Below are 24459 nucleotides of genomic sequence, written 5' to 3' on the forward strand. Positions count from 1 at the left end.
CTAAGAAAGCTCGTCTTGAATTGAATATACTATTTTGTGGATAAAGGAACTTACCTAGTAGTTTCGACCACGTTACGAAACTTACAAAAAAATCTCCGGATAATATTATTTTTAAGGTTAGGAATGAATTGTAATGTAGAGCTAAAGACAGCACAGGTTTATATATTTTTTTGATAGAGGGAATAATAAACATTTTAATTGCGGTGTTGTTTTTTTGGTCATCTTGAATTTTATTAGAACATGTTTTGAAACCAAAGGTATATTACATATGCCTAAAAAAGAGACGTTTAAGCCAGCGGACAACTAGAAGTCCCCAGAGTCAATTGCCGCAGAAAAAAAGAAATCTCCGGAAACTAAGCTCTATCTAAGGGAAACTATAAACTGAATTAGAAATACAAACAAATAATATCGAACCCAAATCGTAACAGGACGACTCCTTAAGCAAAAACAGAGATAACAAGGCAGAACCTTAAAAATGGAAGAACCAAAGATAGCCGAGAAACTTCTTCTTCTGAAACACCTGCGTATGCGGTTTATCCACGGCCGCCCACGGCCAATCCGTAAATAACACCTACCTCCTCCTATCATGGTGAGAGCCAATCTCTCGAGAACAAGGACATCATAACCCGGCAAGCAAAGAGCACTCATAGAAGTTCATAGAGACTCAAACAAACTCCCAGATGCGACGACGACGACTGATGCGTCTCATTACGTCTAACTAGAATCCTTCAAAAAGCGATCATATCTAAACAGATCATGAAGGCGGGGACAAGGAGCAAAGCAAAAATTCTCAAAGTTAACACACGCCGCGAACACCAAGAGCAAGAAAACACTGCAAGCTTTGAAGACTACCAACCAAACACTAAACATGAAACCTCTGCTAAGAAAGGAGCCGAGCCTAACAGGAACCACAAGCTGAATCAAGGAGACAAGGACTGGGAGAAAAGGCAAAGGCTGAACGGAACTGATAAGGATCCTTAGCCATCCCATACTGCGGCATAAAAGCGAAGAAGAACAAGACTAGCAACAAAATCTGAGACAGGAACAAGCAAACCACAATGGCATTTATTATCCAAACCAACCGTTGATCTAAGATCCGACATCATCATCCTTACTTGTAATCAGAAACCTTCACAAACATGGCTGCTCTGACCGCTTCCTCAAACCAAACACAAATCAAAACCTCAATCAACCTTAATGGCTCCCCAAACGAAGGCCCAACAAGACTGCAATCGACACTAAACACTTCACATGAGACAACACTAAAAAGATGCAGGAGAAATATGAGGAGATCAGCTTACTCAGACATGAGACAACAAGAACCCATGGCCACAAAACGAGAAGTACCACCTAAAAGACCAGAATCACGCCGGATCTGACAAAGGCAAAAAAACTTCTCTTTGAAATTCTGGGAGAGGATGAAACAACGCTCAAAAGACCGCCGAGCAAGCCTCACCGTGAAAATCCAACTCATTTATTGAGCACACCAATACTAACATCGAACCTCCAGATCTAGCCGAGCGACACAAACAAGAAACAAAACTAAACACATAAACAGAGCATAGGGACCCTCTCACGGTTATGGCGAAGAGCGCCGATCACCGGAGAGGGTAAACGGAAAATCTGGTTTTTTTGCGGGTAGGACGAACTTGGTCGAGAGAAAAAGTCTGCTGTATTGTTAATTTAACAATTATTTGATTGAGATCCAAGGAAAAATAGTTAATTACAAAAGATGTTAGTAAGATAGAAAGAAGTACACGGGACTAAAGAGAGCTTCTGTATCCTTTAGCAATTATGGTTTGTTCTTATCGTTGGGAACGTCACACACATTTCTCTCGATTATATTAAGATGAGAGCTCCCAAACAAAAGACAAGTCTTTGTTTGATAATCATGTTTTAACCAACGGTTAAAGATTCTCCTTAGTAGAAGAAACTGAGAGAACTCTCTATAACCCAACAATCACTGTGATTTAACTAGAGACATTTCGTGACAATTTACTTTAAATATCACCTTTTTTTTTGTCCATGTCAAAAAAAGAAAATGTTGTAGCATAAACTCAACCTTGCATAAAAACATTATATGTATATATTAATATATATATCCTCGATGGCGTAATTGCATCAATCATAATCACCAACAGAAATCATTCATTGGCCTTGCGATTCAGGAAGCTTACAGCCTGGAGGCAGTAAGCTAGTAACCAGTAGCCCAACCTTCTAAACACCACCTAATGAAACCCCAAAAGAAAAAAGAGGTGAAAAAATAAAAAGCCAAAGCACTCATATCCAAAACAATGTAAGAGTTCAATTTTGCTGTCTTTTCAACACCAAATCTAACAGAAACGTAAAAACAGTATCCATAAAAGAAAAGAAATGATATCACAAGCTATTTTCGAATACTCAAATATTTTCAACAACTACTACAAACAAATTTATACACAAACACACTTTAGACCCAACCTTGTTTGTATTTGCGGAAGAGATCCTCAGTCTGAGCATTCCTAAACGCGCTACACGCAATAACGTAAACCCATATGAGAACAACGACAGTGATGATAAGTATGAGATTTGCTTTACGCCATTCTTTTCTAAGGTTTCCAAGTAGACCAGCTTTGCATGAATTGCAATTGTAACAAAGCTGGCTCTGGTCATTGCTCCATAAGTAACAGTCTGCGTCTGCAGCCATGTTGTTCGGGTTTAGCCACAGGGTTGGGTTCACAAAGTTGTAGCCACACGCGGTTGGTGGTTTGCAGCAGCCGGACTGTGAAACAACAAAACGTTAAACATAATGTCATAATTAGATATGAAAACAACAAAACTATTTTGCCTTATGTAAGAACAATAAATAGTTACTTTTCAAATTAAAATGTGATGATCCTTTTAAAGATATCTTATATATGTGCTATACTATAAGCTTGGCGAGAACAAGTATATCTAGATGATCTTGTAACATGGATGGATATAGGCCTATATATGTATTCTGAAATATTGTTCTCTTATTGCTTCAAACACAAGTTTTACGTACGTTTACTATTGAAAACCATAAATAATTCACATTTCTGTAATATAAACCTAGAATTATAATATGTTACACAATGTAAACACAAACTCTACCATATGCGTTTGGCGTTTTTGTTTACAGCGAATAAATATTTTTTGCTAAGGTTATGGGTTCTTAATTTGGATTAAAAAAAAGTATACACAAAATGCAAACAAAACACAATCATGATATAAAACAATGAAACCTAAAAAATTGCTTACTTATTGTAAAGTACATAAGGAGAGGAAAACACTTGAATTTTTTATCACAGAATAATCCTCGTATTCCTTATGAGTAAATTTTGGTTTTGTCTCGAGGAAGAGAAATTGTATAGTTCTTTCCTAGAAATCTACTTATTTCTTCCGTCTTAATTATTCAAATAAGAAAAAGAAAGTGGGACAACATGGGAGGGATATAATTATCTATTATGTTTCATGATGGAGACAAAGACTTGTGATTTGTAATTATTGAATCAAATCATTGGCCCAATATTTAATAATGCATGTCTAGTGACTAACGATATATATAACTCATGTCAAAACCTCATCATCTAGGCTTATTTAATTATTAGTGGTTGGTTCCAATCTTGTTACAGTGACAATGGACTAGGATGACCACTTGCTAGAAATTTAGTTAAGGAATATAGTTTGGATGATATATAATACAAATTTACCGGAATTTCTGATTCGTAAGACGATAAGAAAACTAGATGATCTTATTGCCCACACAACTAAGTCTTAAGTAATACCAATATCTTAATTCAATTATAACAAAAACCTAAGAATTTATAGTTCCTACTTCCTTTGGTCGATATATTGTTCGAATAAAAAAAAAGTTCATATATACCCTTAATCACTCCATGTTTCAAGCTTAAAAGACATAAAAGTTAATTTTAAGATTGATTTAAATTAAAAAAAATTTGAACGGAAAAAGTTGGAAATTTTGTCAAGTTTTGAGATGGGATATAAAAAGACTTATCTAAAGTGAATGGGATCAATGAATTTTGTGAGTGAGATAAGTGACAAAGGACAAACATTATAAATAAACAGATAAAACATATTTTATCATGTACCATATTGTGGGTGCATGGGTGGGTCCTTATGATAGTGTATAATTTTGAATTCTGATTATATCTTACTACATAATCTTTTGGACTTGGTCTCCATCAACTTCTACACCAGTCTACGAGGCATAAATATGTTTCAATAATGGTGATTGCATATGGCCTAAATTATTACAAAATGTCACTAACTACGATATGTTAAGAAAAATTTCCACTCCAACACTAGAATACATGATATTAATTAGGTCAGAAACCATTTTTTTAGTTTTTTCAAAGATAAGGAAATATACAAAACGAAATATAACTAAAAGCTGCAAACCAAAAAAAAAAGAATTTTTTTTTTCTTATTCAAAAAAAGAATAAGAATAAGAACAATGCTCTTTTGGACTTCACAAAAGCTAAAGAGAATTATGTAACTTTATGATATAAGCCACATACTTTAGTTTTTTCTCCTTTGAAAAATGGACCTTTCTTTCTATTCTTTTGCAAGAACAAGAACAAACCGTAGGTCTCACATAATCTAGAGATTTACAAAACATTCTCTTTTACTTCGTATCTTATCTCCATTAATCATCTAATAATACTTAATTAAACCCAAAATGATTCGTTGGAAGATCAATATTTAGTCTAGATTTTAACTTTAAAAAGTCGGTCACGGTACTATCTGTCAACTAATCTTTGAATATTTAGTCTAGATTTTAGCAAGCAAAGTTAGTTTACAAGTTACCTATCAATAATGAATAATCATGTAGAGAGGTGTACTACGCTTTTATTTGACTTATGGACGTATTTAGTGCGATAATGACTTAAATATTTCGTAAATGCATCATAATTAGTATGAAAATGCATCATACCTAAAGTTGCTAAGCATGTTAAAACTGTCTTGCTTCTTGGATTCTTTTTTGGGTCCAAAAACAGCATAAAAAGAGCATTTGTGGTACTATTAATCCAATTAACACTATTATTTTTGACCTAAAATGTTAGCCTAATGATTTTTATAGTATCACCAACCAATTCAAATTCGGTTAACTGCGGGAGTATACTGTATATAAAATGTTTTTTGAGTTAAAGCACAAAGACAAAAAAAAAAAAAAAAACAATTCCACTTTTTTACTCGAAAATGTTACTCAGAGAAATTAAAATTTTTAACTTTAAAATGACAAAATCATGTTAAATAAAATTTTGCATAAAGTCAAATAAATAAAACCAAAAACCCTCTAAAATGTTACTCCTATATGAAAAAAAAAAATACTACCAAAAAATATATGTCGCTGTTGAGTGTTGAGTCTCACACTGTCTTAATATGATTCATTTACCAAAATCCTAACCTACTTTAATTAACCACAGGTTGCATAACAACTACCACAATACACCAAACAAAAACAAATTTATGGGGGAGACAAATCAAACAAAGTAGAAGTTGAGGGGGTTTCTTAAGAAAAAAAAAAGAATAAAAGAAGAAAGAGAGAACATGCCTGGAGAGGAGTGATCTTAGAGGAGGAGTAGAACTGATCGGCGGTAATGAACTCTTGGTTGAGTTTAGGACAAACGTTAGTATCAGCCAGACAAGCCCTTAGCCTCACCCAATTCTTGGAATCCACAACGTTCTCCTTCAGCCAATTCGAGAACCCTTCAACCCTATACTCTTTGTAACCTCTACCCGGAACCTGATACGATCCATCGGGTCGGGTCACGACGAAAGCAAATATCAAAACCACCAGCAAAAGCCCGATCAGTATCGCCATACAACACAAGTAAACCGCCAGTAAAGTCTCCTTGTACCTGAATTTGAAAGCTCAAAGTTTAGATCTTTATGATTTGTAAATCACAACTCACTCTGTTTTCTCTGTAAATTTCATTAAAAAAATGGTTCTTTGGATTCTTACTTGTAGGCGCCGATGAAACCAGTTGCGGAGACGACGAGGATGAGAACGCCGAGGACGACGACGGGCCAACGGAGGAGATTAACACACTCGTTGTCAGGCTTTGAAGCTAGCCATATACCTGACGCCGTTATTGGTATGGAACAGAGTAAAGCTAGTAAGTTCAGTATCGCGGTTAAGTTATTCGCTAACGCCATCAAAATTCTCTCTTTCTCTCTCTGACTTGAAGAAGATTCGAGCTTTTTTTGTTTGTTTGTTTTTTTATAGAATGAAAATGAAATTATGAGAGTGAGAGGAGTGCTGATTGTTGTCTCTGTTTTTAGACTTATGAAGGTCGGTGGTTCGAGAGGTGATGGGATGTGTGAAACCTCTGTTTACTCCCTATTTACAGAAAACGAGGTTCGGTTCTTTCCTCCGGTCCGGAAAACTCAATTTCCGGTTTGAAGTTGATTTAAAGGGAGTGGGTTAATTATTTTATTCGATTAATTAAACATAGAAATGTTTGGTTTATGATGGAAAGTGAACTGGTTAAAAGGGATAATTTGTAGTTTCACTTTTAAGATGAACTGGGTTAATCTGGTGGTCGGACCGGCTTTTTGGGTTTTTAAAGAGTGGAATCATGTCACATGGTCTGATGGATGGACGGACACGCGGAGACACGAGATTACTTTTTGTTGGCTTTGAAAGCGAGTTTGTGCAACAGACGCGCGTTTGTGCGCGTTGTTACTGCTTTATATCGAAGAGAAGATTCTTCTATTCTGTGCAAGTACTTGATCAAACCAACGAGAACTAACCACGTGGCGTAAACGACTTTGTGTGATTGCGTTGATTGAGTTCAATTGTTCGATTTTTTTTTTTTTTTTTTTTTCAGCATTAGAGATGTTTTGGAGCACGATTTTGTCTTAAGCTTGATGAGGGAAGTGTCGGGTACTGATCAAGAGGTAGGCTTTGCTTTTTAATTCAGAGGATTGGTATTTGATGCACACAAGCTGCTCGATAGAATGTGTAAACCAAGATTACTGATTTAAGTATATTATTTCCTCATCTGGTTTTAATTGGAAGAGTTTGAGTCTATATACTAGCTCATTGTCTAATCATAAGATCAAAAACTCTTCTTTTTGGTATGGTGAGGGGCTCTTGAGGAATTTGATGAGCCTGCTTCAGCTTTGGTTTGGAACATGTCAAGTGAAAGTGACGAAAGAAGAGCTTCGTTGCCCCAGCCAGATTCCAGTTTTGGTGTTGGTGTTCCCATTGAGCATTCAGGAAGGATGGGTTCAAAAACTTCATTTGCAAGGTGATGTTCTGTAGGGATAGAGGTCAAACAAGTTTCTGATGGGCTCGGTTAAGGATTTCAAAGTTGTCATCAAGGCTTGTGTAGTCAAAAGAGCATAAGAGGAAACTATATTTTACTTTTTAATGGAACAGAGTGGTGACATGTTTGTAAACTGATCATCCCAGGAATAAAGTAGTATACAAGCTGAATCAAACGTGGCTGTTATTTTCTTTATAAAGGGAAACACAAGAAGAAGACAAGTTTTAAGCAAAAATGGGAGAATTTTATGGGAGCATTAAAAAGTCCAGATGCTTCCTAGGCTGAATGTCCATTTTCCATTTTTTTCATGGTCTCAAGTCTGGGGCCTTTGTCTCCGAACTTGGTAGTTGAATAAAGCTTCAGGTAGTCTTGAAACCGGAAGCCACTTGGATACAGGAGCTTCGGAGCTGGAGATATTATGGCATCACCAGCCGGATTGTAAAACGTAGCAATCGACAGTCTGCTTCCTTGCTTCACTGTCATTACACGGTGTACAACACTCTTGTACCTCCCATTACTCAGTATCTCGACTTGGTCACCGGTATTGACAAAAATGGTGTTGTTCTTGGATGGTGGTATAGAAATCCACTTCCCATCTTTAAAGAACTCAAGACCAGGCACCTGATCATCCTGCAGGAGTAATATGATTCCCCCAGCGTCAGTATGTTCTCTCAGCCCTCTCATCAGCTCAGGACGAGGGCATTCTGGGTATTTAGCCACTTTTGTCCCAAAAGCTGGACCTTTTGAACCAGAAAACGCCTTCGTCATGTCTTCCTCGTCAAGACCAAGATTCTCACACATGAGCTTGGAGAGCCTCTCTGCAAACTTGTGCAGTTGAGAAACATATTCATCCATCGTCTTGCTGCAATATCAGTTCCCCCCTCTCAGCAAATATGTAAAATGGTAAAGCCTTTGGAACTATTCAACCTCTTATTTACTTTACCTGAGTTCCTCTGAAATGTTTGGGATCTTGCAGATGTTTGAAGCTGGCTTATGAGAGATGAAGAAACTGCTTTCCCAATCTGCATCTGAAGTTCTGCCTTCACTCAAAGCTTTCACCATCTCTGACTGGTAAAACTCCTCTTTCAGATGCTCCTCATAGTGAGAGTTAATCATCTTTTTCACTTTATCCATCAACTCTTTATCAATTCCATGATTATCAACCTGCAAATTCACCAATTCTTTGAAGATATACAGTAGACATATCTTAGAAAACACTGGCTTTTGCATAAAGATATTTATACATACCATGAAGAAGCCCCATTTATCACATGCATGATCGAGAAGTGACATAGTCTTGCTTCTGTTCTCTCTATCCAATTCTCCAAAATCAATAACTGGAATCTCCATCTCTCTCTCCTTGATAAAAACCATCTCTTTTGATTTTTGTTCTGAGACACAGATTGGTTGAATGCAATCTGAAAAGAGTATTTATAGGCAATGGAGTGAAGAGTTGAAACTCTGTTTCTGTATGGCATAGGTGCCTACTTGGAGGCAAAAACAATAGTTTCTTCCAATACTATTCTTTTCACTCGATTTAGTACCAATTTAAATAATTAGAAAAATGTATAAGAATCTGCTTTGGAAATGTAAAATGAACAAGAGGGATTGCAGAGAAGTCCAAGTTCAGTCCATACAACCATGTGACCAAAAGTTTTTTTTTTACAAATTTTCATAATTTCTTAAGTGTTTTGGTCAGTTCATTATGTTTTCTTGCAACCTAATTAATGTGAATTTTCTTTCTCCTTCACAAGGAAAGTGTTTTTTTTTTCTTTTTCTTATCCCTACTCATATCATATTCACTGGACCTAGCCTATCATGTCTCTTTTATGTTTTTGTTTCCACTGATTTTTTTTCTAAGCGTGATTAGTGTTACAGAAAAATGTGTTAAGTTGTTGTGTTTAGAGAGGAGCTATAGACAACTAATAAAATTGATAATATGATCCTTAAGCTTTATAGGATTTGATTTTACGTGAAAATAGATTTGTGGGAAAGTAAAGTACTGTATATATTCAAACTGTTTATTTCAAGATTACTAGAAAACCAAATAATTCAGAATTTTAGTACTACTGGCTAAAAAAGGTCAGGTTGATGGATGGCATCCATATTCCATCCGACAATAGAAAAGAAATCAATGTGGGTCTAAGCAGAATTAACCAAAGAATTGGCCCCTCCTATGGGCGCTCTCGGTTTTGAATAAATATTTTTATAAGTTTCATATATTATCACTTCTTTGTTCTTATAAAGAATTTGTGATAGTAGTGTTTAAAGAATGTTATCTTTTCTTTTCTTTTTTAGCGTCGAATATTCCGAATTATCATCTGTGTTAGTCTAGTCTAAAAATCAGCACCGACACAAATATCCTTTTTACTCGTGCATGGTGTATTCAAAACCATGACGGTCCTTTAGAGAGCTTAAATGGGCCAAGACATAATTAATTATATATTTACAAAGACGTTTTCAGTTATCTATGACCTAACTTGTTCGTCTAGTCTGAGGAAGAATATGGCAAACTGTTATTGAATCTTTTTGTTTTGGTGTTGTTAATATGTTACGTCATTACACTTTTGATATGTTACATAATTGTAAATGATGGTTAATCGTTTGTGAACACACGGACTTTATCTATCTATAACATGCGTACGTGTAGATGTGATTTTACAACGAATAATTCATTTTAGCATTTTGGAATTATTCAAAAAGGGTTTATATATATGATTTTGTCAAGATATCTAATGTCGTTTGTATAAAATTTTCAAGTTTTTGAATTAGTTAAGGGGTCATAAGACCTATTTAGAGTTTATCTATATTGTTTTAATAACTCCATTATGTTGAAGCTTCTACTTCACCAAGAGTCTCTCTTCCATTTTAAGATATTTTCTATATCAGTATGGTCTTTGCCCGATCAAGACTATATCCTTCATACAACTTTAAGTACTTCACCTTTTTTTTTTGTCAACTTCACTCTTTTCTTACGTCAATTTAAACGCAACTTTAAAGAATGAAATCTTATAACCTAAATGGAATTAAAGTGGGTGATCATAACGTAGATGCGGATTATGTTATATAAAAGAAATCATATAATATAACAAAAACTGTCAAATATCTTTGACTCATGCCTTACAATCGACGGTTCAGAACTTCAGATTGATAATTCCGAGTTGATGCCTTGATGCAGTCTCTCATGAGTCGGTGCACCGTATCTCCATAGTTATCGCCAATCAAATGGTAGCAAAATTCGGGAAAAGAGTAAATTTCAATCCGTACTATTTCAAAAGTGTAAATTCCTACCCAAACAACAGAATCATGTGTTTTTCAACCTAAACTCTCACTTAATTCAAATTTACTACCTAGACTTCTAATTGTTACCCATATTCCTACATTGACTCAAACAGCGTTAGTCAACTGTTAAATGTTTTGATCAATTCGACACGTAAACGATGATGTGTCAAGGTCGTTGAGTTCGAAACCTTAAAACAACGTCGTTTGGAATGAAAGGTTAAAACGACGTGTTTTGAATTGGGGGAAAGATCTTCAATTAGGGTTCTTTAGTAAGTTTGATTTCTGTCTACTCGTGTCTCTCTTTCTCTTTATTTCATTGTGTGCTTGGCGAAAATGGTGAACAAGGATTGAAGATAACTGTGAGGGATAAGTGTAGAAGAAACAAGGCGTGAATCAAAGGAGTTGTGATCATCGTTTACGTGTCAAATTAATCAAAACATTTAACGGTTGACTAACGCTGTTTGAGTCAATGTAGGAATATGAGTAACAATTAGAAGTCTAGGTAGTAAATTTGAATTAAGTAAGAGTTTAGGTTGAAAAACACACGGTTCTGTTGTTTGGGTAGGAATTTACCCTTTTCCCAGCAAAATTCTCACAAAAACTTATATGAAAGCATGCTATATCCAAACTTTGATTATATATAGTTTCGATCTAATGTTTTTTTTTTCCCTTTTTCGCTACATTATATTCATGTGATGATTATACATTGACGATATTAGCACAAAGTACAAACTGCTAAGCTACAAATTCTAACACTTTTTGTTATTTTATAATTATTGTTATAATAATATTTTAAATTATTGATTTTACTACGATGTACATTCTTTTTGCTTATTTTAAATTATTCCAAGTAAGAATTAACAACGTAAGTCTTTTTGCTTAATAAAATGAATTAATGAAGATGAAATTTTAATCCAGTTGCATTATTACAAAACAACATTCTTTGACACATAGTAAAATTTTCATAACAAAAAAGATGATAACAACACTCATTAGTTACTATAAAAAGAAGCAGTATATATTTTTTTCTCCACACATTCATAAATTACTTTTATTTTCCAAAAATTGTTGCAGAATTTTCCAAGTCCTAAAATGAACATCGTTATCAAAAATGAGCATTTAAATGAATTTATATAAATTAAAATCTCTAAATCGTATCAAAATAGAGGTTTTTAATCTCTTTTTTTGTTTTTTTTGGTAATGGTAATGTCTTTTTTTTTGTTTTTTTTTAACATATAGATCAATCGAAACACATAAACCAAGTTGGGTTCAACCAAAAAATTGGCTGATTTAAGAAGCATAAAAGAAAGGGAATTTTGGTGAAAATACTCCAAACTAAAGAAGCCAAAAGAGACCAAACATATACAATCAACCCTGATTAAAAAAATAATACTATAAGTATTTAATGTGCAAATTCAGCAAAATTACCCTTTTTAATTTCACTTTGCTGTATATATGATTTTTGTTTATCATTCGTAGAACCACGCGCAAACGGAGGCGCGTGTCATAAAAGATTCGGTTACGACCACTAAACCAAATAAAATTACACACTTTTTGTTTCCAGAAGCAGAGTCGATGAAGACTAATTAACATTTGCCCCTTAAGCAAACAGAGCCTTATTAATAAAATAATTAATTAATAAAAATGTTTTAATTAAATCACTAAATTAAAACCAAAAAAAAAAATTAATTTCAGTCTCTCTCTCTCTCTCTCTCAATCTTTCAGCTTTCTCGTTCTCCAACCACCGGAAAGAGAGAGAGAAGTTTTTAGAAGAAGCACGCACGAAGATCTCTCTCTCTCTCTCTCTCTCTATATATATAGATATATCTCTTTCTCTCTCTCTCTCTAACGCTCCGCCGCGCCACAAGCACTGAGATGCGGCGGTGTAACAACAACAACACTGGCAAATTCTTTGTGAAAAAAATGATGAGGCTTCTTCTTCTTCTTACGCTTCTTCTGATCTGTAGTTTCTTCTCTCTTGCTTTTTCCGCCGACTCCGACGATACCGAGACTGGCTCTGTTGTTACGCGTGATGAGATCAATGGTACCTTCGTTGAGCCCAATGCGACGAGTGCCAAACCTAAGGAGGATAGTTTCGCTGATATGATCGATCGAGCACTTGAGAAAGAGTTTCCTGAGAATGACCAGAACGAAGGTTTCGTTCTCTCTCCCTCTCTCTGCTAGATCTTTCCTTGTTCTGCATTTTCTCAATTTCTCACGCTTGGTGTAGAGCTAGGGTTATTGTTTTCAGAGATCAGCTTGTGTTTTGATCCTTCCCCTACTAGGGATTTATCATTGGTTTAGCTATAAGTGGTCTAGTGTCTCTCTCTCTTTCTCAATTTGCTCTCACATCTATTGGAAAGTTTCTGTCTTTCTAGGTTATAGATTTTTCTCTCAGGGCTAATGGCCTTTTAGCATTTGATTATAAACTCATTTCAGTTTTTTCTGGAATGCTTTTGTTTTTTTGCAGTTCCTGATCCAGGAAGCTTCAATAATAGTGTTGCTGATCAGCAGGTTGGTAGCTGCAGTTTCGAATCTTTATTTTCGCCAGTTTCATTGTGGCCTATTGCTATCAGCACATTACTCAGTTCTGTCTTTTCTTTTGATTAAGCCATTTGTTATGCTCATTAGGCTGTTCTAGAGACCGTTGCTCGAGTTAAGCCAAAGAAAAATGAAACCAAGACCAAGGAGGAGAAGTGAGTCTTCCTTATGCTTACTTTTACCCTGTTTGGAGTTGATTCTTGCAAGTAGTCGCTGTAGTCTTCTTTTGTTTCACTGGCTAAAGAAAACTATAACATAACAGTGATTTTATTCTAGATCGTTCTTTAATTTGGATAACGAGAATGGCGTAGAAGATACTCCAAGACTGATAGATAGGAAGGTAAGCTTTAGATAGTCTATACATTGTATGAAGAATGTATATATATTATTCAGCCATGTGTAGAAGTATTCGCGTTAAATAACTTTTCTGTAATTTTAATCCAGGACAACGTTTTTATAATGTCCAATCCAAAATCCAAGTACCCTGTACTGCAGCTTGATTTAAGGTCAGTTTAGCATTCCTAAGAAAAGTCCTTCATTCAATAATAATTTGTAAGTATCTAACTTACTGTTTTTTTTGTTGGGACGTCTCTTAACACGGTACATCTGTAGGCTGATATCAGATTTGGTCGTCGTCATTGTTTCTGCCACTTGTGGTGGAATTGCATTTGCTTGTGCTGGTCAACCGGTTAGTACACACTGCCTTTGCAAAGCTTGTAACTTTCAGTATTATTTTGTTAGAACTGATTATTCAGCTTTCCAACATTGTGGAAACGATTTTGTTAGCTTTTGACTGATCAAACGTCAATTAATTTCTACACTACTTCTATGGCAGGTCATTACTGGGTATCTATTGGCAGGATCAGTCATTGGACCGGGTGGGTTGAGCTTTGTTAGTGAAATGGTGCAGGTAGCTTACAACAGCTTTAGTACTTCAAAATTCCTCTTTTGTTGTCTTCATTGTACATTTGAAAGTTTCCATGAGTACCAGATTGCCTGGTTATATAAATGGTTGACAAAGACTTGATTTATATATTTTTGTGTAGTACAGGTTGAAACAGTAGCTCAGTTTGGTGTTATCTTTCTCCTTTTTGCTTTAGGATTAGAATTTTCTGCAGCGAAGGTTTGCATGTTTCCACCCACTTATATTTGTCAGGTCTCTTTGTTCGAATCGATTGAAACTTTTGAGACAGTTATTGTACTTTTTGGTTACAGCTTCGGGTGGTTCGTGCTGTAGCTATTCCAGGAGGTCTTCTTCAGATATTTTTGTTCATGTGCTTGAGTGGAATAACAGCCTCGGTATGTTCCAAATGTGTAGGAATCAAGTTAAGAATGAGTCATTAGGATTTGTGTGGTATGAATCATGAATATAGAGCACCTTCGGTTGACTTAGCTGTTTCTATATTGCAGTTATGTGGCGGAAAACTAACAGAAGGAATATTCGTAGGCGCATTTCTTTCGATGTCATCAACAGCAGTGGTATATTCTAATTTCCTTTGTGTACTTTTGCATACTTTTGTGGTAGTGAACGCCTTGCATGTAAATAAATATTTTGACCTTGTTCTACTCTGCTAGAATATTTCCCTTGTGCTCACTCTCTACTGTGTTTTACCTTTTCTTTACTGTGCGGGTTATGTTTCCCTAAATTGCTCCTAAGGCTTGATTGTTCTTCTTATGTTCTCATTACCTCACCATGATATTTGTACCAGGTTTTGAAATTTTTAATGGAAAGAAATAGCATAAGTGCTTTACATGGCCAGATAACCGTTGGAACACTTATTCTTCAGGTATTCCAGATCACTCTCAATACAATAGCATCTCCAATATTATTATTACATGTTTTTCCCCCTCTTATTCTAAACACTGCATTACCTCAAGTAGTATGTTGTATGCAACAATACTCTCATTGGAACTTTAATTTACTGTTTCGAGAAAAACCAGGATTGTGCTGTGGGCTTGCTGTTTGCTCTCCTGCCAGTTCTTGGTGGCACATCTGGTGTCCTTCAAGGAGTGTTGTCTATGGCTAAATCGTACGTATTTTTCTCTTCCAGGAATTTCTATGAAAATATCAACAATACCCTGCTTCCATTGTTCACTTGTTAGGTTTAATAAAACCAAGTTTGTGACTGGGTGGTGATTTCTTTCCAGGTTGGCTATTTTGATTGCTTTTTTGGGTGCTTTGTTTATATTGTCCCGTACCTGGGTACCTTGGTTTCTAAAACTTATGACAAGCCTCTCTTCTCAGGTATACACAATTTTTTTTCTTGCTTCTGTTTTCGTCTTTGAAATGTTTACCATCTTAAGCGTTCTTCAATCTTTGACAGACTAACGAGCTCTATCAGTTGGCCGCTGTAGCATTTTGCTTGCTTGTCGCTTGGGTTAGTCTGATCCCTTAGTTCTTCTTTCTATTGGCTGCTTGCACATGGGTGACTCTCAACTTGTCAGTTCTTAAATCCAGTATTGTTTTGGCTTCTTCAGTGTAGTGACAAACTAGGTTTAAGTCTTGAGTTGGGTTCCTTTGCGGCAGGAGTGATGATCTCTACAACTGATCTCGCTCAGCATACTCTTGAGCAGGTAGGAATTCGAGATTGACTTTTTCGAACGAGAGGGTCTCTGCCCTTTTTCTATGGCCCCTTGTACAAAGATTTTACCAATAGGCCTGTTCTGATCGCTTCTATCTCCTTACAGGTGGAACCCATCCGCAATTTTTTTGCAGCGCTATTCCTTGCTAGTATCGGCATGCTGATACATATACACTTCTTGTGGAACCATGTTGACATTCTGTTAGCAGCTGTGTTACTTGTGATAGTGATAAAGACCGTGGTAGTTGCGATAGTTGTTAAAGTCTTTGGATATAATAATAAAACTGCAGTACTTGTAAGAAGTGAACCCTGCTTTTTTTTCCCGCTTTCACATTATTCAAAACTTTCTTGTGGAAAGAGACCTCATACTTTTCTTTTCTATAGGTTGGAATGTCCCTTGCACAGATTGGGGAATTTGCTTTTGTTCTGCTAAGTCGAGCATCTAATCTTCACCTAATTGAGGTAAGCAATAAAATGATTCTTTGGTTATTTTGATGCTTAATTAATTATCTGATAGTATATAACTTCCAGACCGCGTATAACAACAATATAAAAGCTTCCTCATAACTTGCTTTGGGTGGACTGTGGAGTGATAATAATGAAGAGCTTTGTGTTTATTTGCAGAGCAAATTGTACCTCCTGCTTCTTGGAACAACAGCCTTGAGCCTGGTACATGTCTATTTCTTTTGCGCATTAGTCCAGTTCAATTTCAAAACAAATATTGACACGGAAGTTGATTTATCAATGAATAGCAGTAGATTTTTCATACTTGAATCAGTATTGGGTAGTTACTATTCAAAGTAAATTATGTAACAGGTAACAACACCATTGCTATTCAAGTTGATACCAGCCGTTGTACATTTAGGAGTGCTCTTACGGTGGTTCTCTCCCGACAGCTCAACCGAGGTAACTCCAAGTCATCTATCTGTTTATCTATGGATTTGGCTCAAAACGTAGATTTTGAACATTTATCTTCATCTGTCCAGATTGGTTTCAAAGGAGAGTTGTATCACTCAGAGAGTGCAAAGCGTATATCTCTGATGATCCAAGGTTCTCTTCACGACTCTTGAAGTTTTGATGATGTTAAGCATAACACGCAAACACCAAGCCACAGTTGGTCTCAAGCTAGGCAAAGGCAATGAATGGGAGCTTCCGAATGTATAGATGCATTGAGATATCAGAAGAAACCCCAAGAGGAACCCTGTATAAAAATCTCTACACGAAGATAATTACAGAGACTTGTAACTTCACTTCCATTTTTTTTTGTTTAATGTTTTGGGATTCTTTTTTCTCGAGTAAAGAAGGTAGGAAGAGGTTATTTTTTAGTTTGTTTTCTTTATTCTTAAGCGTTCTGAAAAACAAAATAAGAAACATCTTCAACGTATTGTAGTCATACAAAGTTAAAACTATCTCTTATACATAAAGAGTTTTTGAGCTAATCTATTACAAAGTACAAACACAGATTTAATAAAAGAATATTTGAATCGATACACCAAAATATGAGAGGAAAAATACAATGAATCAATGTGTGTTTCTTTTAACATTTCGTGGGAACCCGAGTTTTTATTGGCTTTAGCTTTATACCAAGACTCTCTGGAGAAAGAAGCTCTGGTGAAATACATGACGGACTGAGTGGACTACGGGGGCTATCGCTAACCCGACCAGGCCGATACAATCCAAACCCCATGAAAAAGAACTCCATTGGTATCAACATCGCATGTGGTTGCTCTTCTGTCACCATTGATCCACAAGCTTGCACCTGCAATTTCAGACAAAAATACATATTTCAAGAAGCTAAGAGCTACCACAACTGTTTTTACGTTAAACCGCATACCTCAACCAAGGCACTGTATTTTCTGTCCAATGCAGTCACCATGTGTAGAGTTTCAGAGTGGAAGGGAGATTGGTCGCCAACAAATATGAGTGTACGGCATTTCAAACTTCTCAATCCATCAGTTAGGTCATGTCTCCTGTTAACTGCTTCCAGAAACCGCATAAGACTACTACTGTGTCTTTCACCTAGCAGCTGTATAAATATATCATATTATACAACAACGTTATTACCAAGGTGATGAAAAGCTGTAAAATCATCTGGAAACTACTACTAGGTTTAGCACTCACTCTTCTGCATTCATGCACCACATCCCGCTCTGGAACTTCAGAGCTACCACGAGCTTCCTGTTGCGATTAAAAACAAGATTAATCGATAACTATTGAGTCTATGCCGGTTTCCACCAAAGAATCACCAGAAAGATTACCTTACTGAAGTACCGTTGGAGGAAAATATCTTTTAACAGCCCAGACATGCCATAGTAATACAACAAGTTTGACACTACCTGCATAATAATTTTTAACATATGCTTATTAGTCTGGATGCGAAAAAAGTGTGTGATACTCCCCTTTTGTACAGTCATATAAACTATGATGCGAAGTGAAGAAAAATAAACCTTGTAATAAAACCATTCAGACCATGAGGGCGCTTTGCATAGAGGTGATATAAGAATCAAACCCAAAACTCGGTCTTTATGTTTAATCTGCAACCAAAAAACAATCACTGATAAGTAATGAGATATTGTATGAAGTTCTGAGAATATAGCTACACATAAACCCTCAAAAGGTCTCAATGAGTACATACAGCAAACAAGGAAAGGATGTAGGCACCAGCAGTGATCCCCATGCACATTACTGCCTCTAGGCTGCAAGAGACATATAGATATTCAGAGGATAATAGCGGAACTATTCTTGTTACGATAGCCCAAAGTTAGAGTGAGAGTTAGCCGAAACATGATTCAAGTTTTACCTAAAGAAGTTCAGTACTTCAAGAATCTGGTCTGCGAGGTCTTCAACAGAAGGCGACGGATCATTGGAACAAACTGGAGCAGCCCCAAACTGCAAAAGCTCTTGTGGATACGATGAACCCAACACAACGTGAGCAAACAGCAAAGTAGTTACAAAGAAACTAATGAATTGTTTCAAGACAATCAATTTTGCAAACCTCATGTCCTGGGGGACTAATATGGTAAATGCAGAAATTATGGAGCAGTAAGGAGACTGCTTCAGGGCAGAGAAACAATCCTTGGAAACACGACAAATCTAGCAGACATAAATACAGACAAGAATCAAAAATCAGATTATCAAGTGAAAACAAATCATGAACTAACTGCATATTCCCAACTCTTACAGTTTAGTGCTACATCTGGATAAGTGATCAATGCTGGTTTTTCTTGATCGCCGTAAACTACAACTGAAACCGAACCATGGCAAGTTTTGATATGATGCTCCTGCAAAAGATAAGAAAATGAGCAAGAAATGAGTCAGTCTATATCCAAGATTACAGAAAAAATAAACAATGCCACAGGCTCGATTTTAAAGTGCACACCATTAGCCTTCATCCAGTTTCAGCTCAACATTTACAAACCAGAATATATATATTTTATTTATTTTGTTGCTCTCTGAATCACATACAGCTAAGAAAAGGAACATTCCAACTTTGTTCCAGACAACAAAAAAAAATTTAAGGTCCTGAAGAGATTCTCCCATGTGCAAGACTCAGAAAAATCAGTAGAAGAGATAACTTATGGCTTAAAAAAGTCAGACATTATATATCAATCATGGAGCAAAAAAAGGATACCATTTTTCAACGGAATCTCTTATGAAAGAATCAAATTAAAAGAAACACCCAACTTGCAGATTTCAGATGAAAATTTAAAGGGTCATCATCCATTAGACAAAGTGAAACAACTTTTTTAAGTATCAATGAAGTAATCTCCCAACTTGTACAAAACTAAAATCAAGAACACGATATTATGACAAATTTGATTCCAATCAAGAAACTGAAGTTAGAGTTACTAAAAGATTCAAGAAATCAAGGAACAATGGCTAATTTCAATTCAATTGCCCACTGAAATTAGATGCTAAAAACCCAGAAGAGAGAAATCTAATGTGACAGTTCTAATTACCGCAAAAAGGTATCAAACTTTAGAGTAACACACAGGTACAGTAATGGGAGAAAGGAAGTAAATTTGGTAGGTCAAAGAGTGAGCAAACCTTGCCACCATTGTAGATCTCTTCAATGTCGTCGTTTAAACCCACCATCATAGACTGTGAAACCCCTCAAGACTGCGCTTTTTCTTGCTCTTGCTCTTTCTCTCTCTCTCTCTATATATATATATATCTTGAAATTGAAATTGGAAGATAACAACACAACAATCAAAGTCTTGAGCTTTCTCTTGTGGCTTATTATTATTGCTTTAGATTGTACGCTTCAACGGCTCTTTTAGGCTTTCACTTTGGCTTCTTCTTCAATGGAATGGACCACTATATCTCTCTCTCTGTCTCGATGTCTGTGTCTGTGTCTTTTATAAGCAAAGCCGCGTTTGCCCTTTTAATGGCCCAGCGGTTGGTTAATCAAAATCACTTCCCACCGACGCCGATGACTCTTTACTTCTTTTTTCTTTGGTTTTTTTTTTTGGATTTGCACCGATCTTCAAAACGCGCCGTTTTCTATTATCCCCTAATCATTTTCTCAGTTTATTTATTTATTCACTTTATTTTCTTTTTTTTTTCGTTTAATATTTTATGTTCCCTTAGTTCATCCTAAACATCTTACTATATAAACGTTGATGACAAAATTACTAATTAACAACATTGTGACATATAACAATTGTATCATTCAAATATTGACATGTGTCAAAAATTAACAAAATTAAATAAACATATGTGAATATTAGACCGAATATTATCAACGTACCTAATATGTCAATTATTTAATTTTAACTATTCTATGTGAGACCGAATATTTGTTGTAAGATTGATTTTTACTATTCTACGTGATATTGGCCACGTTTTCTAGAAACAAAATATTTGTTGTAAGATTAATTTTTACTATTCTACGTGATATTGGCCACATTTTCTAGAAACAAAAAAAGTTTTAAAAATATTTACCATTTATCAAAACAAAGAGGAATAATTTACCTATCACTACAAGGAAATTAAGCATATGTCTTATTATATAAAGATATATACTAAGTGGTATCCCATATCAAATCAAAACCTTGAATACGGTAGAAAATCATAAACATCAAAGAGACAATGTGTGGACGTTAGAATTTGGATTTCCAATTTTTTTGTGGATGTTAACTGATTTTTTTACTGATTGTTTATCGTTAAATTTAAAATACTAACCAATATACATATTATCTCATATGATGCTCATATTAGTTTTTTTAATTAAAATTTTAACTCTAATACATGAAGAAGTGAATTATGGTTTTACGATGAAATAGATAGTTAAATGTGATTACTAAACTGAATGTCTAACGATGAAATTTATTTTAGATTAAAAAAATTTCAAATATTAATATGTATCCTTTTAAAAAAATTAATTCAAGAATATTATTTATATTTTTTATGTTTGATTTTATAATTTGAACACATGTATTTTTGTAATGCATATGTTAAAACATAAGATAATACGAAATATATTATAATTTATAGGAATGAATCTTCACTACTTTGATGCTAATGTCTATATATCTTTATATATGTTTTTATTTTATAACTTTCACTTATTTAAAATTGATTATGAAATGAGTTAAAATTAGTACTTATGAGATAACAACATAACAAATATATCTTAAATATGTTGATTCAGTTTTATTGCGAATCAACATAAAATCTAGAAAAATCATTTTTCTTGTGTTTGTGATATTTTTTGGAATAATTTTTTTTTTTGTGATATTTTGGAAAAAAAACTTAAATTGTGATATACTAATAAATTTTCAAGCGATGTTAGATTAATAACTTTATAATTTTATATTAATTTTTACCACTATTGATCTATTATGTAAAGAAATTTCTAACATCATACAAAAAAAATAGGGTGTCTTCTACTTCTTTTATAAGATCCAATCAGTCGCATTCTTTCTTTCTTACAATTCAGTTGAACATAAAATCGTTCACGATTGACATAACGTATGTAAAGTTCCTTTAGTAACAATTGGGAATTTGAGTTTATATATGTCGGCGGCTAAGCTCTTAAATATTTTATTTTTGATTATTGTTATCTATTCTTTTTCTTTTGTTAAAATATTATTTTTTATTCAAGATGGATTTTTTTTTACAAATACTTAAGGTAAATTTATACTTATGAGTTGAAATTTGAATTTAAGTAACAGTGAAACTTGTTTTACAAATTATCATGCATGTTTGCTTGTTTCTCAAAAACTTCTTTTTTTTTAAAAAGTCACAAGAAAGTCAGTCCAACGAGGATGAACCATGACCATGACCATGACCCGACGAAGCACACATTCCATTTTAAGTCCGGCCAGACCGGTTTTTAAATCATTGGAGAAACCAAAAAGCAATCATCACTGTTATTATTAGTAAACTCCATGAATAAAAGCTTAACCTTAGGGAAACTCCATTAAACCTCCATTAACATGTAAATGCAAACTCAAAAGGTTCAATAACTCTCAGATTACAAGATATAAATGAAGAACAAAGTGAAAGATAAGATCGGCAACCCTCACTCACATCCCTCGGGTTCCTCTCTTCCCAAGCAGCCTCATGTCGGCTAACCCCTCACAACATTCATCATATCCCCTTGTGATGCTTCCCCTCTTTATTTATATAGCTTAATCATCTTCTAGGTTCTTCTTAGCCTCCTAGGCAACTTTCCTCATCTCTCACGTGTGAACTTTGTTGCACATGATCCCAAATAGATTCAGCTCTCCTCACACGTGTGACTATCTCTTTTACAATTCAGTCCCTGCATCTTATCAGTAAGTTGGTGTTTCCTCCTCACCAAATATGATTAGTGGATCCTGAGTCAATAACCCAAGCATTTAAAGCAGGAAAGCTAGTATCAAGGGAACAGACATATGGTTTACCAATCCCGGCAAAAGAACAAAGGATAGAGGGATGAATGTTACCGGGTATTGGACCAGTAAAGGAAGGTTGGAAGATGCGGAGACAGAGTGTACTTCGGGAGATGGAGTGGTGCTCGGAGGTTGAAGCTTGCTAGCAAGGAAGGACATCATCTGTTGGATTTGAGCTGGAGTGAAGTCACTAGCTGGAACCACATCATGGGAAGCATTATCTTCAAGAGCAACATTGGCTACAAGAGAATTCTTCTCAGGACGCTGATTAGGATAACCATGTTTCTTAAAGCATTTATCAACCACATGTCCAACTCTACCACAAAAGGTGCAATATGGCCTGTCTTTCCGAGGAAATCCACCAGTACCAGCTCCAGGTGAGCTTTTAGAGACATTCGGAGATGAAGACTGAGAGACTTGAAAGGCAGCAGAACTAGTGTTAGTAACAACTAGAATATGTGCAGTCTTCTGGCTGTCATCTTGATCAAACATGTTATAGATCTCTGAGAGAGAAGGTAAGGTTTTCTTCATCAAGATCCGTCTCCGAATGTTCTCATAATTCTCATTAAGCCCCATCAGAAAATCAATCACTCTTTTTGTCTCCTTTTCAGCGAGAAGATCCTCAACAGTATGTGGAGTGACTTGAATATTGGAGAGTTCCTCCCACAACGTTTGAGTTTGAGTGTGATAGGAAGAGAGATCAAGACTCCCTTGATGCAGAGAATGAAGCTGGTGTCGCAGCTTGTAGAGGCGAGGCAGGTTTGATTTATGAAAGCGAGTGTGAAGGTCCTTCCAGATATCAGATGAGTGCTTGATGTAAAGGATACTAGCATAGATCTTCTTAGAAACGCTATTCAACAACCACGACTTCACCATGGAGTTACATCGACATCAGATCTTGAAATACGGATCATATTCATCAGGTTTAGCAATCGATCCATCCAGGAAACCTAGCTTGTTCTTAGCCTCAAGACTCGTAACCATAGCAACATACCAAACATTGTAGTTGTTACCATCTAAGGGCTCAGATACTAAAACCAGGCCAGGATGATCTGAACTATGCAAATGATAAGGTGAATGAATATTATCCGGTGAATCTGATACCTCAAAAGCAGCATGAGATGGAGTGGAGAGAGATCGATGTGTCGGTGCACGATCGGAAGAATCAGCAACACGATTCACCAATCCTGAAGCTAGGCGAGTCGACGGATGTATCGACGTCTCTCCGTGAGCTCTAGGTGACACTGCGGTGCCGGATTCTGGTGAATCGGGAGCAAGAGTACGATACTTCGATTTACAATTCCGTTTTCCCATTGAAACCCTACAACAGCTCCGATTTGAGAGATTGGAAGCTGAGAAGGCACAGGAGAACGAGAAAAGAGTAGATCAAAGGAAAGAAACGATGAGATCGGAAGAGATTCCGGTGAAACACCGATGAGATTCCGATGAAAAGCAACGCGGAAGAGTTTGTTAGAGAATGAGATCAGAAAGCTCTGATACCATATTAGTTAATAATCTCATTCTCGTTAATTCCCAAAATAATTTACAATTGAGGTTTATATACAATAACTAAACCAATCTAAACCGACTCTATTCACAGCTGGTTTATACATTTACCAGTTTACAGATACGCTAATTACAGTAGAGACTCTCGTATAGATAATACCTATATTCTGCCACATCGCAGGACGCAGGTAATAGATAGAGAGACAGAGACTCCTTGTAGAAGAAGAAACCCTGCGGCAAAACAAAGGGCAAGTAAAGCCAAACAAAATTTTAATGGGCTGATAGAAAGCTCGTGTAGCCCAAACTTTGCATGCTTGTCTAAGGCCCAAACATTTAACCTAAGGAATTTAAAATTCAAACGTGATGAAACGG

At 35.6% G+C, this 24459-nt stretch overlaps 6 protein-coding genes across 19 annotated transcripts; 2 read left to right on the forward strand and 4 right to left on the reverse strand.

Annotated features, from left to right (window-relative positions):
• Positions 1 to 1983: 1983 nt before the first annotated feature.
• LOC104702650 (tetraspanin-2) lies at positions 1984 to 6343 on the reverse strand. Of its 2 annotated transcripts, XM_010418555.3 has the most exons (4): positions 5990 to 6343; positions 5579 to 5885; positions 2461 to 2761; positions 1984 to 2228 (listed from the first exon to the last, which is right to left on the reverse strand). In XM_010418555.3, exons 1-4 carry the CDS (start codon positions 6181 to 6183, stop codon positions 2218 to 2220), a joined length of 813 nt encoding a protein of 270 aa, XP_010416857.1. In that variant the 5' UTR covers positions 6184 to 6343; the 3' UTR covers positions 1984 to 2217. The 2 variants fall into 2 exon arrangements, with proteins under 2 accessions (XP_010416857.1, XP_010416849.1); XM_010418547.3 differs by lacking the exon at positions 1984 to 2228 and having other exon boundaries at positions 2263 to 2761.
• On the forward strand, positions 5729 to 9004 carry LOC104702665 (uncharacterized). Of its 12 annotated transcripts, none has more exons than XM_087462035.1 (8): positions 6084 to 6143; positions 6310 to 6385; positions 6597 to 6752; positions 6858 to 6927; positions 7118 to 7280; positions 7445 to 8201; positions 8275 to 8369; positions 8701 to 9004. In XM_087462035.1, the coding sequence occupies exons 3-6, from the start codon at positions 6625 to 6627 to the stop codon at positions 7453 to 7455; spliced, it is 372 nt and encodes a 123-aa protein (XP_087318161.1). In that variant the 5' UTR covers positions 6084 to 6143; positions 6310 to 6385; positions 6597 to 6624; the 3' UTR covers positions 7456 to 8201; positions 8275 to 8369; positions 8701 to 9004. The 12 variants fall into 12 exon arrangements, 10 of the variants coding, with proteins under 10 accessions (XP_087318173.1, XP_087318169.1, XP_087318178.1 ...); XM_087462024.1 differs by having other exon boundaries at positions 7499 to 8201; XM_087462047.1 differs by lacking the exon at positions 6597 to 6752 and having other exon boundaries at positions 6060 to 6122; positions 7499 to 8201.
• On the reverse strand, positions 7465 to 8680 carry LOC104702691 (1-aminocyclopropane-1-carboxylate oxidase 1). Its single transcript, XM_010418596.2, has 3 exons — positions 8547 to 8680; positions 8242 to 8462; positions 7465 to 8160 (listed from the first exon to the last, which is right to left on the reverse strand). The coding sequence occupies exons 1-3, from the start codon at positions 8670 to 8672 to the stop codon at positions 7575 to 7577; spliced, it is 933 nt and encodes a 310-aa protein (XP_010416898.1). The 5' UTR covers positions 8673 to 8680; the 3' UTR covers positions 7465 to 7574.
• Positions 9005 to 12148: 3144 nt separating the features above from the next.
• Positions 12149 to 17142, forward strand: LOC104702640 (K(+) efflux antiporter 4). 2 transcript variants are annotated; one of them, XM_010418537.3, is made up of 20 exons: positions 12149 to 12735; positions 13051 to 13094; positions 13212 to 13276; positions 13398 to 13461; positions 13566 to 13627; positions 13734 to 13809; positions 13957 to 14031; positions 14173 to 14244; positions 14337 to 14420; positions 14532 to 14600; positions 14831 to 14908; positions 15063 to 15151; positions 15270 to 15366; positions 15446 to 15499; positions 15600 to 15695; positions 15810 to 15998; positions 16088 to 16165; positions 16328 to 16372; positions 16520 to 16609; positions 16690 to 17142. In XM_010418537.3, the coding sequence occupies exons 1-20, from the start codon at positions 12456 to 12458 to the stop codon at positions 16771 to 16773; spliced, it is 1791 nt and encodes a 596-aa protein (XP_010416839.2). In that variant the 5' UTR covers positions 12149 to 12455; the 3' UTR covers positions 16774 to 17142. The 2 variants fall into 2 exon arrangements, with proteins under 2 accessions (XP_010416839.2, XP_087318180.1); XM_087462054.1 differs by having other exon boundaries at positions 12277 to 12735; positions 13192 to 13276.
• Positions 17061 to 20217, reverse strand: LOC104702625 (protein NDL3). The gene is made up of 10 exons (XM_010418521.3): positions 19751 to 20217; positions 18885 to 18984; positions 18699 to 18796; positions 18504 to 18592; positions 18339 to 18399; positions 18151 to 18237; positions 17962 to 18039; positions 17825 to 17881; positions 17538 to 17729; positions 17061 to 17462 (listed from the first exon to the last, which is right to left on the reverse strand). Exons 1-10 carry the CDS (start codon positions 19799 to 19801, stop codon positions 17241 to 17243), a joined length of 1035 nt encoding a protein of 344 aa, XP_010416823.1. The 5' UTR covers positions 19802 to 20217; the 3' UTR covers positions 17061 to 17240.
• Positions 20218 to 22113: 1896 nt separating this feature from the next.
• On the reverse strand, positions 22114 to 24273 carry LOC104702616 (uncharacterized). Its single transcript, XM_010418510.3, has 2 exons — positions 22636 to 24273; positions 22114 to 22527 (listed from the first exon to the last, which is right to left on the reverse strand). Exons 1-2 carry the CDS (start codon positions 23455 to 23457, stop codon positions 22483 to 22485), a joined length of 867 nt encoding a protein of 288 aa, XP_010416812.1. The 5' UTR covers positions 23458 to 24273; the 3' UTR covers positions 22114 to 22482.
• Positions 24274 to 24459: the final 186 nt, after the last annotated feature.

Source organism: Camelina sativa, chromosome 1 (assembly GCF_030686135.1).
Source record: "Camelina sativa cultivar CO46 ecotype springtype chromosome 1, ASM3068613v1".
NCBI classification, from domain to species: domain Eukaryota; kingdom Viridiplantae; phylum Streptophyta; class Magnoliopsida; order Brassicales; family Brassicaceae; genus Camelina; species Camelina sativa.